Source organism: Loa loa (assembly GCF_000183805.2).
Source record: "Loa loa unplaced genomic scaffold supercont3.267, whole genome shotgun sequence".
Lineage (NCBI taxonomy): Eukaryota > Metazoa > Nematoda > Chromadorea > Rhabditida > Onchocercidae > Loa > Loa loa.
Genome location: NW_018108447.1, coordinates 66982 through 79638, shown reverse-complemented (window position 1 = coordinate 79638; position 12657 = coordinate 66982). Strand labels below are relative to the sequence as shown.

The window sequence follows — 12657 nt, the reverse complement described above, 5'->3', positions numbered from 1 at the left end:
TAATAATAATAATAATAATAATAATAATAATAATAATAATAACAATAATAATAATAATAATAATAACAATAATAATAATGATAATAATAATAATAACAACAACAATAATAATAATAATAATAACAATAATAATAATAATGATTAATAATAATAGCTGATGGATTTTTTGTTTAATTAACTTTTTTATTAACTTCTTTTTTCATTAACTTTTTTTTTATAAAATCTGAAAAAAAAATGGAATGATTAATTGATTTATTGATTAATTCATTCATCTATCATATTAGAAAATAATTGAAAATTTTAATTTGAAAATGTTTTTCAGATTGCGTTAATGATTGGTAATGCAATAAGTAGTTTTCTACAACCATCAATTTATGAAAGTATGATTGAAATCAAAAATTTGCCACATTTAGCTGATTTACCTCCTTCTCGAATTAGGTAATTCATTTTAAAATTTAGTATGAACGGGCGCCGAAATTAGGATGATAATTATAAAATGCTACATCCCATTGTTAGCTTTTATCACAGAATGATCAAAAGATGACAAGATGGTAGAGGTATAGTTTATTAATTATTTTAAATAATTCTATATTAATGAATTTCTTTTGGAGTATTTGAAGAATTAAATTAAAGAAGAGAAGAGACTATTCTATTTTGAAAAAAACAAAATGTCAGTTAATATTAAACTATCAGTGTAAATTTGACATACATTAGTATTTTTTTTCTTGTCAATTCAAATTAAAATTTATTTTTCATCAAGTTTAAATTTTTATTTTTTTAGTGTTCATAAGTTAAAAGTTGAAAATGTGATGATTCATAATGTATTATGTATAACAAGATCTACTACTTATGGTGAACTCAGGGAACTTTTGCTAGCATCACCACATTTACGATCATATCCACTGATCACTGATTCCAGTTAGTTTTTATCAATTGATATCATTCTGTTCTATTCAATTGAAATTATCAAATAATTTTTAAATGACAATCCTTCACGAGAATTATTAATTGCACTTTTATGTTTATTAAATTTAATATGCTAGTAAAAATTCGATGAATTATTTTTTTTTGATAGAATAGTTAAATACATTTTTGATATACCAAATTGGATAATGAATCATTTTAAATAAACCACTAAAATGATTTTTGCTTATTAGCTTGTTATTTCTTTAATGAATTCCTATAATTTTATGATTTAAATTAAAAGAGATATTTGAAATATTATACAATTTCAGGAACAAAAATTTTACTTGGTTCAGTAGCACGAAAATATTTGAATTATTTATTGTATGAAAAATTAGGCCCAGATTCAATGATTGATCGAAAACGGATTAATACCACTTCTGATTTATTAAATCATATACGACGAAATTCTCGTTTAAGTGCTAATAATGTATTAACGGATCGAAATATAAGTGGTAATACATTGCTTGCTAGTAGTCCATTACATGAAGATCATGGTGGAGGTAAGTAATGATAATTTATGATAAAAAAGATTAAAATGTTTTAACAAATAAATGAGACGTTATCAAATGTCATCAATAATTATCATTGTTTATTTTAATAGCAAAAAATTGCGAATAAATTTGTCGCTTTTATCTTTTCTTTTTTTTTCGAAATAAATCAAATATTATTTTGGATGAATTAAAATTTTAATTTTTATTTCAATTTTACAGATAGTCCATTAGCACCATTACTTCAACGTCAAGCAGATGCTGACCATCATGTAACTTTTCGTATATATTATTCATTCCTTTCAATTCGAATTAATTATAAGCTTAATGAAATAATTCAAAGATTTAATTTAGGATGAAGAAAAATTTAATTTAAAATAATTCCTGATAATTAAAAAACAAAAAAAAAGGAAAAAGAAGGAAAAATAAGGTATAATTGAATGACAATCAATCAATGGTGAATCAACTTCTTTGAAATTATCCACACCGAGTAATGTCAAATGATTCATTTTATTTGTTATTAATTAAAAGGTTAAAGAGTCGCAAAAGTTCAGAAGATGAGGTCACTGTTAAACTCTAATTATTCGCTATGTATGGGTGGCAAATTTAAATTGAAATAATTTGAATTTTTAATAAAGTTGAGAAAAAAAGAGATGAAAAGTGGTAAAAATGCTTTGTAAAAATATATGATTATGTGATCAAAAGCAAATTAAATTAACAGTTTTTAATCAATTTATAAAATTATCATTTATCAATATTTTTTATTAAAATATTTTAATTGCATAAATTAGTAATTTATCAAAAAATTTACAATTTTTAGGTGACAAATTTAAGTGTACGCCAACGGGCATACATTTTACGACATCCGATTCATTTAGATGAAATTGCCATCGATCCGGCACCATTCCAACTTGTTCTCGGTACATCACTCTATCGAGTAAGTACACCAATGTAAATTTCCAGTTTTCCTTTTTTTTTTTTAACTCAGATACTAAATGATCAAGTATTTTGGCTTTATTAAGGGTGACAACTTTCCCAAAATTAAATTTTTATAACAATATAAATAAAAAAGCTTTGTTAATTTCATTGAAACATTTAAAATTACTATTAAAATTGAAAATTGATAATTTTTGCAGAGAATTTTACTACTTTAAAAAAAAGAAAAAAGATCATTAAAAATAATAAAAGTGAAAATTTAAAGTTCAAAAAGTTAAATCACTAATAATTATTTGATAATAAATGATAAGACTTGTTATTTCAGGTACATACGTTATTTTCATTACTTGGTCTTAATCATGCTTACATTACAAATCGTGGAAAGCTTATGGGTGTAATTTCGATTAAAGAGGTTTGCTAAATTGTTTTTTTAAAAAAAAATTTGAAATTTTTATAGATTTTCAAAGAAAGATATAAAACTTTTTGTAAGTTACACTTTAAAAAAATAAAATAAAAGAAAATTTTTACAAATTTTTAAACAATTTAAATATGAATATTTATTTCTAAGGGATTTTTTTTTTTTTAATTTAAATATTGACAATTTTTGTTATCCTTTTTTTTTTTTTTTAGCTTCGTAATGCACTTGCAAATATATATAGTCGTGGTGCTATTCCAACTTATTCGGTGCGTAAAAGTACTGTAACATCACCACATAGATTATTATTAAATAATGGTATTGAACAACGAATGGTAACAACGGTTGCTACCCAAACATTGTTAGAGGATCAGGTTATATTTGGTGTTGATTCTGATATAGAAACATGAGATGTTAATAATATAATTGATTGTAAAACATAATTAATTATCATAATTAATTCCAATAAATAATAAAAAGAGAAAAAAAATGGACGATAATATATTGAAATTATTGTTTATTACTAATGGAAATTATGTAACAAAATAAGATGTTGAATAAATATAAATTAAAATGAAATTAATTGAGAATGCAGCCTTATATTTGATGGAAAAAATTGGAATGGATAGAATAAGTTGGAATAGGATGGAATAGAATAGAATAGAATAGAATAAAACAGAATAGAGTAGAATGGAATAGGATGGGACAGAATAGAATAAAGTAGAATAGAATAGAATAGAATAGAATAGAATAGAATAATGGAAGGGATAGAATAGAATAGAATGGAATAAAACAGAATAGAACAGAATGGAATAGAATAGAGTAGGATGGAATAGAATAGAATAGAATAATGGAATGGAATAGAATCTATCAATTAATATTATCAATGTTTATTGGAATATATTATCGTATATCGAATGAATTGCTAGCAAAATAAAATCTTAAAATGGTAATAAATTCCAACAATTATTCATAAATTCTTATTGTATTGCAGACAGTTTATCTCTTTCAAACAGTTTACTAAATTTCACAAATCATTTTAACTTGAAATAAATTTTTTGCCCTTAAAATTAAATAACTTATTGCAACATGTGAATATATATGCAAATTTTTGAAGAAAATAAATTGTGTAAAAGTTTAAATTCCAATTGCCTTATATTGTATCCAATTTCATTTGTTGAACTGTTGAAAACTTATAAAAACATTCTATTTCATGTATTTTTTTAATATCATAAATAAAGCATGCAATAATTAATTACCTATACTGTACTTTCTACATAATAGCAATTTTTAAATTTAAAAACAAAAAAAAAAAAGTAGAAGAGCTTGAGAGTATGCAAATTATGATGCAAAAAAATAAGAAATTTTTACACAATAATTAAAGCATATTGCAACTTTTTGGCCTTTAAAATTTTCATCTTTATAATAATTAGCCTAATTTTGATTACCTAAGTTTTTATTTCTGCAGGAAAATAAGATTTATGAAAGATTAATTCTAATTTCCGCAATTTACTTTTTTTTTTTGCTGTGAAAAAAAAAAGTGAAACTTCTAAGTAATAAATTTTAATTTTTATCAGAAAATGAATGCATTTAATAATTGTGCAAGAAATTATTTGTCGATGAATCACAAAATTTATTTCATACGAATAAAATATCAATAAATATTCATCGATTTAATTTGTCATATTTGTTTAAAGCAAATTGCTAAAAATAATTTTATTTAATAAAAGTATAAAGTATATTTTCTCGTTTTGTATTATTAATAACATGTATAATTACAGTCAACCACTGTTATGCTAGTTACACTTTGTTAACTTCCTTAAAATTTCTGCTACATTCATATCTTACTCTAATACATCTTTCTATCATTTTTATTTCTTGTAATTTTATTCCATGAATCAGTTAAAATTGCTAAAAAAAAATTAGCATAGCATACCTTATGTAAGTTCATCACTATCCTGTCAAATGTTAAAATTTAATTTAAAATATGCAAATTACTTCCGGCAAATTATTCATTTCTGCAAGCATTTGTTTTCAATTTTTGAAAAATTCAATGATAAATTATTTGATATTATCATGAAGGAAAAAATTTTGATTTTCAATCAAAACAAATCAACTCCGGAAGGAACCGATAACATCTCAACAAGGATCACAAGCTCTTTTCTCATCGCTCATCATGCTATTGATTATAGTCGTATGACCAATTTCAATTTTAATTTCATCTCATATGACTAAATTGTTAACATTGATTGTTATTGACAGATACTAACAAATAATATCTCTCACTATTATTGACAACAACAAAAATTTTCTATTTTATAAAATTCACTATTTCACTGAAGCTTACACTAATAACTTAGCTAAAACTAATTTAATCCCGAGAATGTAGACGCATATATATATGTATATACGTTACCGTTTTACCATTCATATTAGTCATCGTCTTTTTTATTTTTTGTTTAACGTACAAGTAATGTAAGGGAGATTTCAAATTTCCATTTGTAAAATTTGTTTATAAAATTAACATAAAGAAAAAAATATGATCAAAAAACTATGCTTTCGCATCATCATCCTGCAATGAATGGAAAAGATTGAAAATGTATGAAAATAGAGATTGAAAAAATGAAAAAATTGGAAATGTTTATTATTACTAAAATTTTCACTTTTTAGAAGATTATTTCATCCTTTTAATTATTTTTCATCTTTTTAATTTTTGCCTCATTCTCATCTCCTGCACAAACAAAAAAATTCCACGAAGGTGAAAGGAAAAGTAGACTAGGAAATTTCACCATAAAGAAATACGAAATGCTCAAATTACAAGGTGATTTCGGTCTAGCTAATTTTTCAATTGAAAATTGAAAATTATGAAGTAGCATCTTCTACCTCAACATGTGGGATAAAATTTACTGCAAATTTTATAATCTTATAAAATAGCAAACAACCGTGCTAGTGATTACGATAAAATACACAGTGTGTCCCCGAGAAAAAAAAAATCACAATTGTCAATACAAGTAATCTGCTCCTCCTAATAAATGTAAGAACAGCGACCTGTTTTCAACGAAAAAAGCTTGAATAATACAATAACTTTCAAAACTATTGATCTTTAAAATGAATTCAAGGAATTTTCAAGAATACGAAAAATAAATAACAGTAGTAAAAATACAGCACGAAAGGAAAACACTATATTTGAGTAACTAAGCAATAGAATGATATAGTGGAAATTTTGGAAATGAAGAAACGAAGTATATCTAATGTAGTTGAGCTCGAGCACCATCCATCTGCATTGGATGAAGTCTTTCTTATTTCTCCCAACTTCAGCGTCAGTATCGACCGAGAAACTTACGCCACCAAAAGCGCCATGCAAGAAGATCGTATCCACGCTGAAGTCGTGTATTCAATAGATTATAGTTGCTTTCATGAAGCGTTTTCACCAAATGATCCAACGTTGCACCGCTTGCCATAAGTGCCAGTCGTAAGTTTGGTTCGATACTTTCACGATACTGTCGACTTTTCAGAAGTTCTTCCTCTGCTATCTTCAAATTCAAACTGTCAAAAAATGCCCGTAAAATAAAACCAGTTGAGGGGTCTTGAGACAATGAATTAACGATTAATTAAGTGCCAATTCTTCAAGAAAACTTAACAGTGTCAATAAAGGAGTACTCTCACTCACTGGAAAAGTTTTGAAAAGTTCGGCATGAGCCAGAATTAATAGGACTCCTATTTGTAACATTACTAAAGCTACACTGAAAAACGCTTCATGCTTCATAAAAGATTACATGTTTTTCTGTAATGAATCCAAGAATCATGTCTTCAGAAGTCTAATTTACGAAATTTCAAGAGACTAACATTAGTAAGCTCCTTGGCTAAATCACGCAGTGCATTCTGCTTTTTATTCCAGAATATATCATCTGCACTCAACTGATACTTTTCCATCAGATCATTGGGAAGGAGGAAGATCCCTCTTGCCAATAACGGCATCATCGATCTAATTCAAGAAAAATTTTTTTAAATTATCCAGAAAGTTTTAAAGAATCAAAATTTCGAGCCAGGATTTTCATTGAAAATATATACCTGATCAAAGTAATAACTGAAACAGCATGTGACATTGATTCGATTGCTTGGATTGCTTCTTCAGAAAGCGGTATCTCATTAGCCTCATGAGCGCCAGAAAGTAGATGCATTACTAGCTGAGTTATGGAGCCTGTAGTTTCGATGCCATATTTTTTGACATCGTCAAGAGATTCGAACGGACGATCACCCAAAGTTTTTTGCCTTGCAGTGATCAAATTTCTCAGTAAATGCTCATCAAAACGATGTCCAAAGAGACTTAAAGCTATCGCAACCGGCTGTCTGAAAATTTGCCGGCTTGTCTTATATAATTATCAAGAAAACTAAAAATTCTAATATGTATTTTCTGAAAATACACATTAGGATTTGAAGCTCAGAAAAAAACAGCAAATTACCGAGGTAGTGGTCCTTTCGTTTGACCATATAAAACATCTAAAGTATCCCTCCAAAATTGCAAACGATATATTCCGGAAATTCCCGAATTACGAACAACTTGATCTCGGATAACGGCTAATTCTGCGTTAAAAGCCAGCAGCTGGAAATAAACATCAGAACTGACAGTTTCACAAGATTTCACAAAAATTCGCTTTTAATTTCATTAGATCATCTACAACAAAAGCACAAAGAAATAAGAAATTTACGGTGAACAAAGCAGGTTGAATTTTCGATGGCATCACCAATCCGGCAACATAATTTGTATAATCTCGCTCACGAGTTATTTGTAAACATTGATGAAGGGCTTCGTTTATTACCTGGAAGCACGAAGTGAAAACATTAACTGCTAATTTGATCAGTGTTCTTTTCCTTTCCTACACTAATTAGACTGAGATGTCAGAACAAACTGAAACACAAACACAGCAACACTGACTGCACAAATAAAGGATCGTTTAAGTCAAATATTGGGAACATTAACAAGAATGTTACAGATTCTAAAAATTCACAATGAATTAAAAACTATATTACGCAAGAACTATTCATTACCTATTCCTATACATGATAAACATTTACTGCTGCAAGTAAATTTCTTTCCAGAATAACGAAAAATAAGCTTAAAATATCCCTGAGACTAACAAATTCGTTACTTTTTTGGAAGGAGGTTTTAATTGCGGACATCGCTGTGATGATCTTCCGTTTTTTATTGGAGACTTTCCACACAAATCATTTCCATTACCGATGTAGATGGCGGCTGGAAATGACGCCGTTTTTTGTTCGGATGAAGTAATTATGATCTAAATAACGGCGCATGAAAATATGATTTTCGCGTCAAAATTTTTCAAAGTTAGAAAATTTCCTTTTTTAACCTAGAGAATTAGGAATTCTATTAGCATACCTGATGAGACATAAATGAAAGAACTGAGAAAAACGGAAAAAATAATGTCGAATATTTGATGATCAACAGTCGCAACGAAAAAGTTCGCCATCTTGGATAGCTGATGAGGATGGACCCTATAAAGAAGAGTTACACAAATTTGGTAAAAGAAAGTGTAGGTGAAATAATGAAAAAGAAAAATATGGCAACTTATATTTTTTGTGTTCGGAATCCTAGTCATCGTAGCGATACAGAAAGTAGTCTATTGAGAATTGAAACTATCCTACTTTTCCAATCTTCTAGCTTAATGTACGTAATATCATTCCAAAAACAGAAAGATGAGAGAAAATTCTGTTGTAAGCAGATTAATTAGCTTCCTAGACATTTTCCTAAATTTCTGATATGAGCATGTCGTAACCTCCTTAATCTCCGAAGAAGACAATACTGAAGCTAAAAATCATACTTTTGAGCTAAATAAAAATAAGGTTTTAAAACAAAAATGGAAATTCCAAAAAAGAACCGGTGAAGAATCGCAGTACTGCTGGCGTGAATCGCTGCATGACGGTGAGAGAGTTTTCGCACGATGATCGAAGGTATAAAACGATGGGCAGTTTCCAACAGTATCCCATGATTTTGTACGATTCTAGAACCACCAAGCATTAACGATTTCGAAAAAAATATAAGGAGTCACTTACCTAGTTCTTGCTACCTTTTATTCGTCACCATCAAAAATTCATTAACACTTCTAAGAGATTCATTTCTTCTTTCCCTATTATAGTATGACTATCATGATAGCCTTAAATATAAAATTTAGTCATCTTAAAAAAGAACAGTCTTTTAATCACTTAAGGTCATATGATGACCATAACATCACAAAATTTTCTAAAAACTCATCAAAGGTACTGAAATCGATCTCATCGCATGTAAATTTTTTTAACAACTTCCAAATTCTAGTTTAGACGATTTCCAGATCAACCATATGGTATTTTCATTTAGCTTTGTATGTTGCGGTCTGTCTTTGAGGGAAAGTAAGAACCTTACTTCTTTTGATATCCAACATGGAAAGTGAAATATTCAAAATTTTCCAAAAAACGTGTCATTAAAGAAACCAATAGGTACAAGTTACCGAGGTGAATTTAATAATAACAATGACGAACCTGTAAATCAGAACGAATTGGTTGAAATTCTCCAGCAATATAAGTAGCACTGTAAATGAAAGCAATTAAGCTCACAACTGTTTGTATGGTTATATCAAGAGGTAGTTGCGTGAACCGTTGTTCCGTCAGTCGCAAATAAAATCGATGCTATAAAAGATTTCATAAATATTACAAACAGTCTTCATCAGAAAAACTTAAAAGATCCGAGATTATAATTTTATATGTTTAGTTTTGCAACAACCATTGCTCAAAAATAAAGAAATGATGGTAACATCAGCAGTTAATTTATATGAAGTGATCTAATGGTAAGGCAAAAACCCTCGCCATTCATCACTTTCTGGAAGATGCTTAGAATACCAACCGGCAAAATAATTCAATATAAATTATTAATTAAATAAATGACCGTTAGCTCGAAATATCCATTAAGAATTGAAATTGAAATATGTAGATATCAAACAAACCAACAGTTAATTGGAAAGGCTAGAATGAACTTCACCTTTAGTGCTAATTAGCTGATCAAAATTAGAGAAAATTGTCGTTTTGAATAACAGTAGGAGTTAACTTTAATTAATTATGCCTAAATGAACATCGCAAATTTAACTTACAGTGCTTACTCGATTTCATGATCATTTTACCGAACACTAAAAGAGGAATGATTCTGAAGTTTCGTTGATTTCTAGACTAGGATTTCATCTATAACATCTAAATCTAATTCAATACGATCAATGTAAATTGCTAAATGAGAAATAATGCAGACATGGTCACCAATCCAACGCTTTTAAGTGCTAAGCTCTATTTCCTTTTTGAATGTCCGACGCAGTGACAAATTAAGCAATTTCAAACTACCTTTGGATAATGCGAAAGTTACAAACCTGTGCAGCCGAGTAGGCACAATGCAAGAGTGAGATGAGACCAATTAAACAAATTCCACGAAATATTGGTAAACTCGTTGGATTCATCGAAATGGACAGCCTTCTGTCTTTTATAATTACCCTTGAATCCAGCTTAATTTTCCATTAATTTTAGTATTCAGAACTGTCCAATTTCACGAAATTAGTTCACCACTAAAAAAAGGATTAAAAAAATGAAGTGACAGAAATAAAATGAACATTGCATCTTATCCGATAACGCAGGACATGGTGCTTCAAAAAAAAAAAAAAATCAAGACATCAGACTTCTAATTACTCCATTTAATTCATTTATTGAGCAGCTTGCATTAAAAGATTTGAAGCGCTTAATCTACATCCTGAGCGAATTTTTGTCAAATGAATCCTCGTAACATACTTCCAGTGTTATCAGGATTATATCCAGATGGCAATGTCAAATTTCTCAAACAAATGACCAATAATATATAAAAAATATGTTCTAAAGATATTTCCTCTGCTACATGCACTTTGTTGGTTGGAAATAACCAATTAATAGTAATAAGAAAAATCTTGCATAAATAATTTTTAATGAAAATTTTTAATAACAATAAGATGTGCACTTATAAGAAAATTCGAAATTTAAAAAAAAATTTCGAATTGAAAGACGAACAAAACGAAACAATTACTGGGATAACAACATTGTCACCAGATACCACTGCAAATCTTTTAACTGGCAAAGGTGCGGAAGAACAGCCACATAAAAAATGACTTATTTTCATGGAACAAAAATACATAGCGAGAAGTAATTTGGACTTTCAGCAGAAGGACAAAGGTTGTAAACCCATATCACGACATTCTTCACACTCAATTTTCTCATCATTTTTGAAAGTGGACTGAAAAATTTAACGGGACATTGTACAAATTAAAAGAATAACAGTAAAAAAGTGGAATCAAATTTAAATAAAATATAAAATATACAAAATGTACGACTGAATCTAGGTCACAGACATCATATCAGTAATTGGCAATGAAGAGGGATTGGAATTATGAAGAAAGAAACACCGTCACAGAAATCAGTCCTGTGTGGAAAAATTACAACGACTAATCTTTTGCCTCACAAGATACGGCTCATTCGTTCTATGGTTGGCCAGTGCTGGTTCACCAAACCTGTCAAATGAAATCATTTCACTTTCGGCTTAATTTTAATGCGTAATATCTGAAAAGTTAGTTGGGAAAGCTTTAATGCATCATATAAGAAAGTGTACAAAATTAAGTATTCAAGAAACTCGGGTATTCCCGAAATAAATTACAACCATTTAAAAGACCAAAAAAAGATGACAAGCAACCTTTTCGTCAATTTTTCCGTATAGACGATTACTGTTTTCTTCATATTCTTTTTGAAATTTGCCATTAAAATATGCTCAATTACTGAATTCAGCTTTCCAAATGAAGTCGACACTAAACCACCACGTTCCACAATCGTTTCCGGCATGCCGTTTTTGAAATTCTTTTGACAAAAATTTTCAAACATTCTTTTGATAAGCTCATATACCGGTTAAACTGTTAAATATAAACTGTTTTACAAATATTACTGTCTTTCGCTTCTAATCAAGAAGCACAAACCAATTCCTGTTATTATTTTAAGACAATCGTTCGAAAATTCCTGCCCTTTGAGATGCTTCTTGACTAATTTCAAAATTCATTAGGTTCCAGGCGGTATTAGGGAAATGGCTAAAGAGGAGAATTGAATTCCATATAAACTCGAGTATGTTTGAAAATGCCAGCTAGCAACCATCTATAACTGTCATAATGAATTAATATGAAAAATGAACTAAATAAAATCCTGAGGCAACATAAAATGGAAAAAGTACCGGTTTGTAAATACAGCGTTCATGAATTTTACAGATGGATAACATCGTGATATTTCTAGTGTAAGTCACTAATGTCCTCCTGCCTCGGTCGAATATGCTTTCCTCAATTGTTGGAACTACCTGTAAAGATCGTGTAAAGAAAATATCTTTAAATGAATCAAAATTTTGCTCCCACGGATTTATTTTTAAACAATTATTTGAAATTTGACTTGATAAAAAATTATTTGAAATTCGACTACAACTTTCAAAAATTTGCAGTTGAATGGAACTAATAATTTACCATACCCTGACGTTAGTCAAACGTGACATCCATCTTGGAACTGTTTTCAAAAATGTTCCTGTTTGCTTCAGTATCAATTTTTTCGTCCTTATCTGATCACCATCTACCTGAAATCTGTTAAAAGTATGAGTTACCCAATAGATGTAATAAGATTCCTGGGCACATGCATTGCACCTTGAACTTCTGCATATATAAATTTCCTGCCTACTTTTGTTGTATAAATATAATATAATTCTATTTTGCTTGTATATATATGTATATATACATATACATATATATATATATATATATATATATATAT

The 12657-nt window shown here is 28.5% G+C and overlaps 3 protein-coding genes across 4 annotated transcripts in view; 1 reads left to right on the top strand and 2 right to left on the bottom strand.

Moving 5' to 3' along the window:
* Positions 1–3215, top strand: part of LOAG_18346 (voltage gated chloride channel family protein) — a gene marked incomplete at both ends in the record, with an annotated part of 10309 nt that extends 7094 nt beyond the window's left edge. The window contains 7 exons of the mRNA XM_020451007.1: positions 323–438; positions 782–918; positions 1236–1466; positions 1677–1726; positions 2275–2391; positions 2716–2802; positions 3021–3215. Of these exons, the coding sequence (XP_020305258.1) occupies positions 323–438; positions 782–918; positions 1236–1466; positions 1677–1726; positions 2275–2391; positions 2716–2802; positions 3021–3215 (933 nt within the window). The remainder of the gene's footprint in view (positions 1–322; positions 439–781; positions 919–1235; positions 1467–1676; positions 1727–2274; positions 2392–2715; positions 2803–3020) is intronic.
* A 2533-nt stretch (positions 3216–5748) lies between these two features.
* LOAG_08427 lies at positions 5749–10375 on the bottom strand (the record flags this gene model as incomplete). Of its 2 annotated transcripts, XM_020447700.1 has the most annotated exons (9): positions 10212–10375; positions 9340–9486; positions 8703–8825; positions 7956–8102; positions 7515–7625; positions 7269–7408; positions 6877–7155; positions 6652–6790; positions 6126–6338 (listed from the first exon to the last, which is right to left on the bottom strand). In XM_020447700.1, exons 1-9 carry the CDS (start codon positions 10296–10298, stop codon positions 6126–6128), a joined length of 1386 nt encoding a protein of 461 aa, XP_020302099.1. In that variant the 5' UTR covers positions 10299–10375. The 2 variants fall into 2 exon arrangements, with proteins under 2 accessions (XP_020305257.1, XP_020302099.1); XM_020447701.1 differs by lacking the exons at positions 8703–8825; positions 9340–9486; positions 10212–10375 and adding an exon at positions 8204–8327 and having other exon boundaries at positions 5749–6338.
* Positions 10376–11278: 903 nt separating this feature from the next.
* Positions 11279–12657, bottom strand: part of LOAG_08426 (hypothetical protein) — a gene marked incomplete at its 3' end in the record, with an annotated part of 1757 nt that continues 378 nt past the window's right edge. Inside the window, exons 2-5 of the mRNA XM_020447699.1 lie at positions 12362–12463; positions 12077–12196; positions 11552–11712; positions 11279–11372 (exon numbers count right to left, since the gene is read on the bottom strand). Of these exons, the coding sequence (XP_020302098.1) occupies positions 11279–11372; positions 11552–11712; positions 12077–12196; positions 12362–12463 (477 nt within the window). The remainder of the gene's footprint in view (positions 11373–11551; positions 11713–12076; positions 12197–12361; positions 12464–12657) is intronic.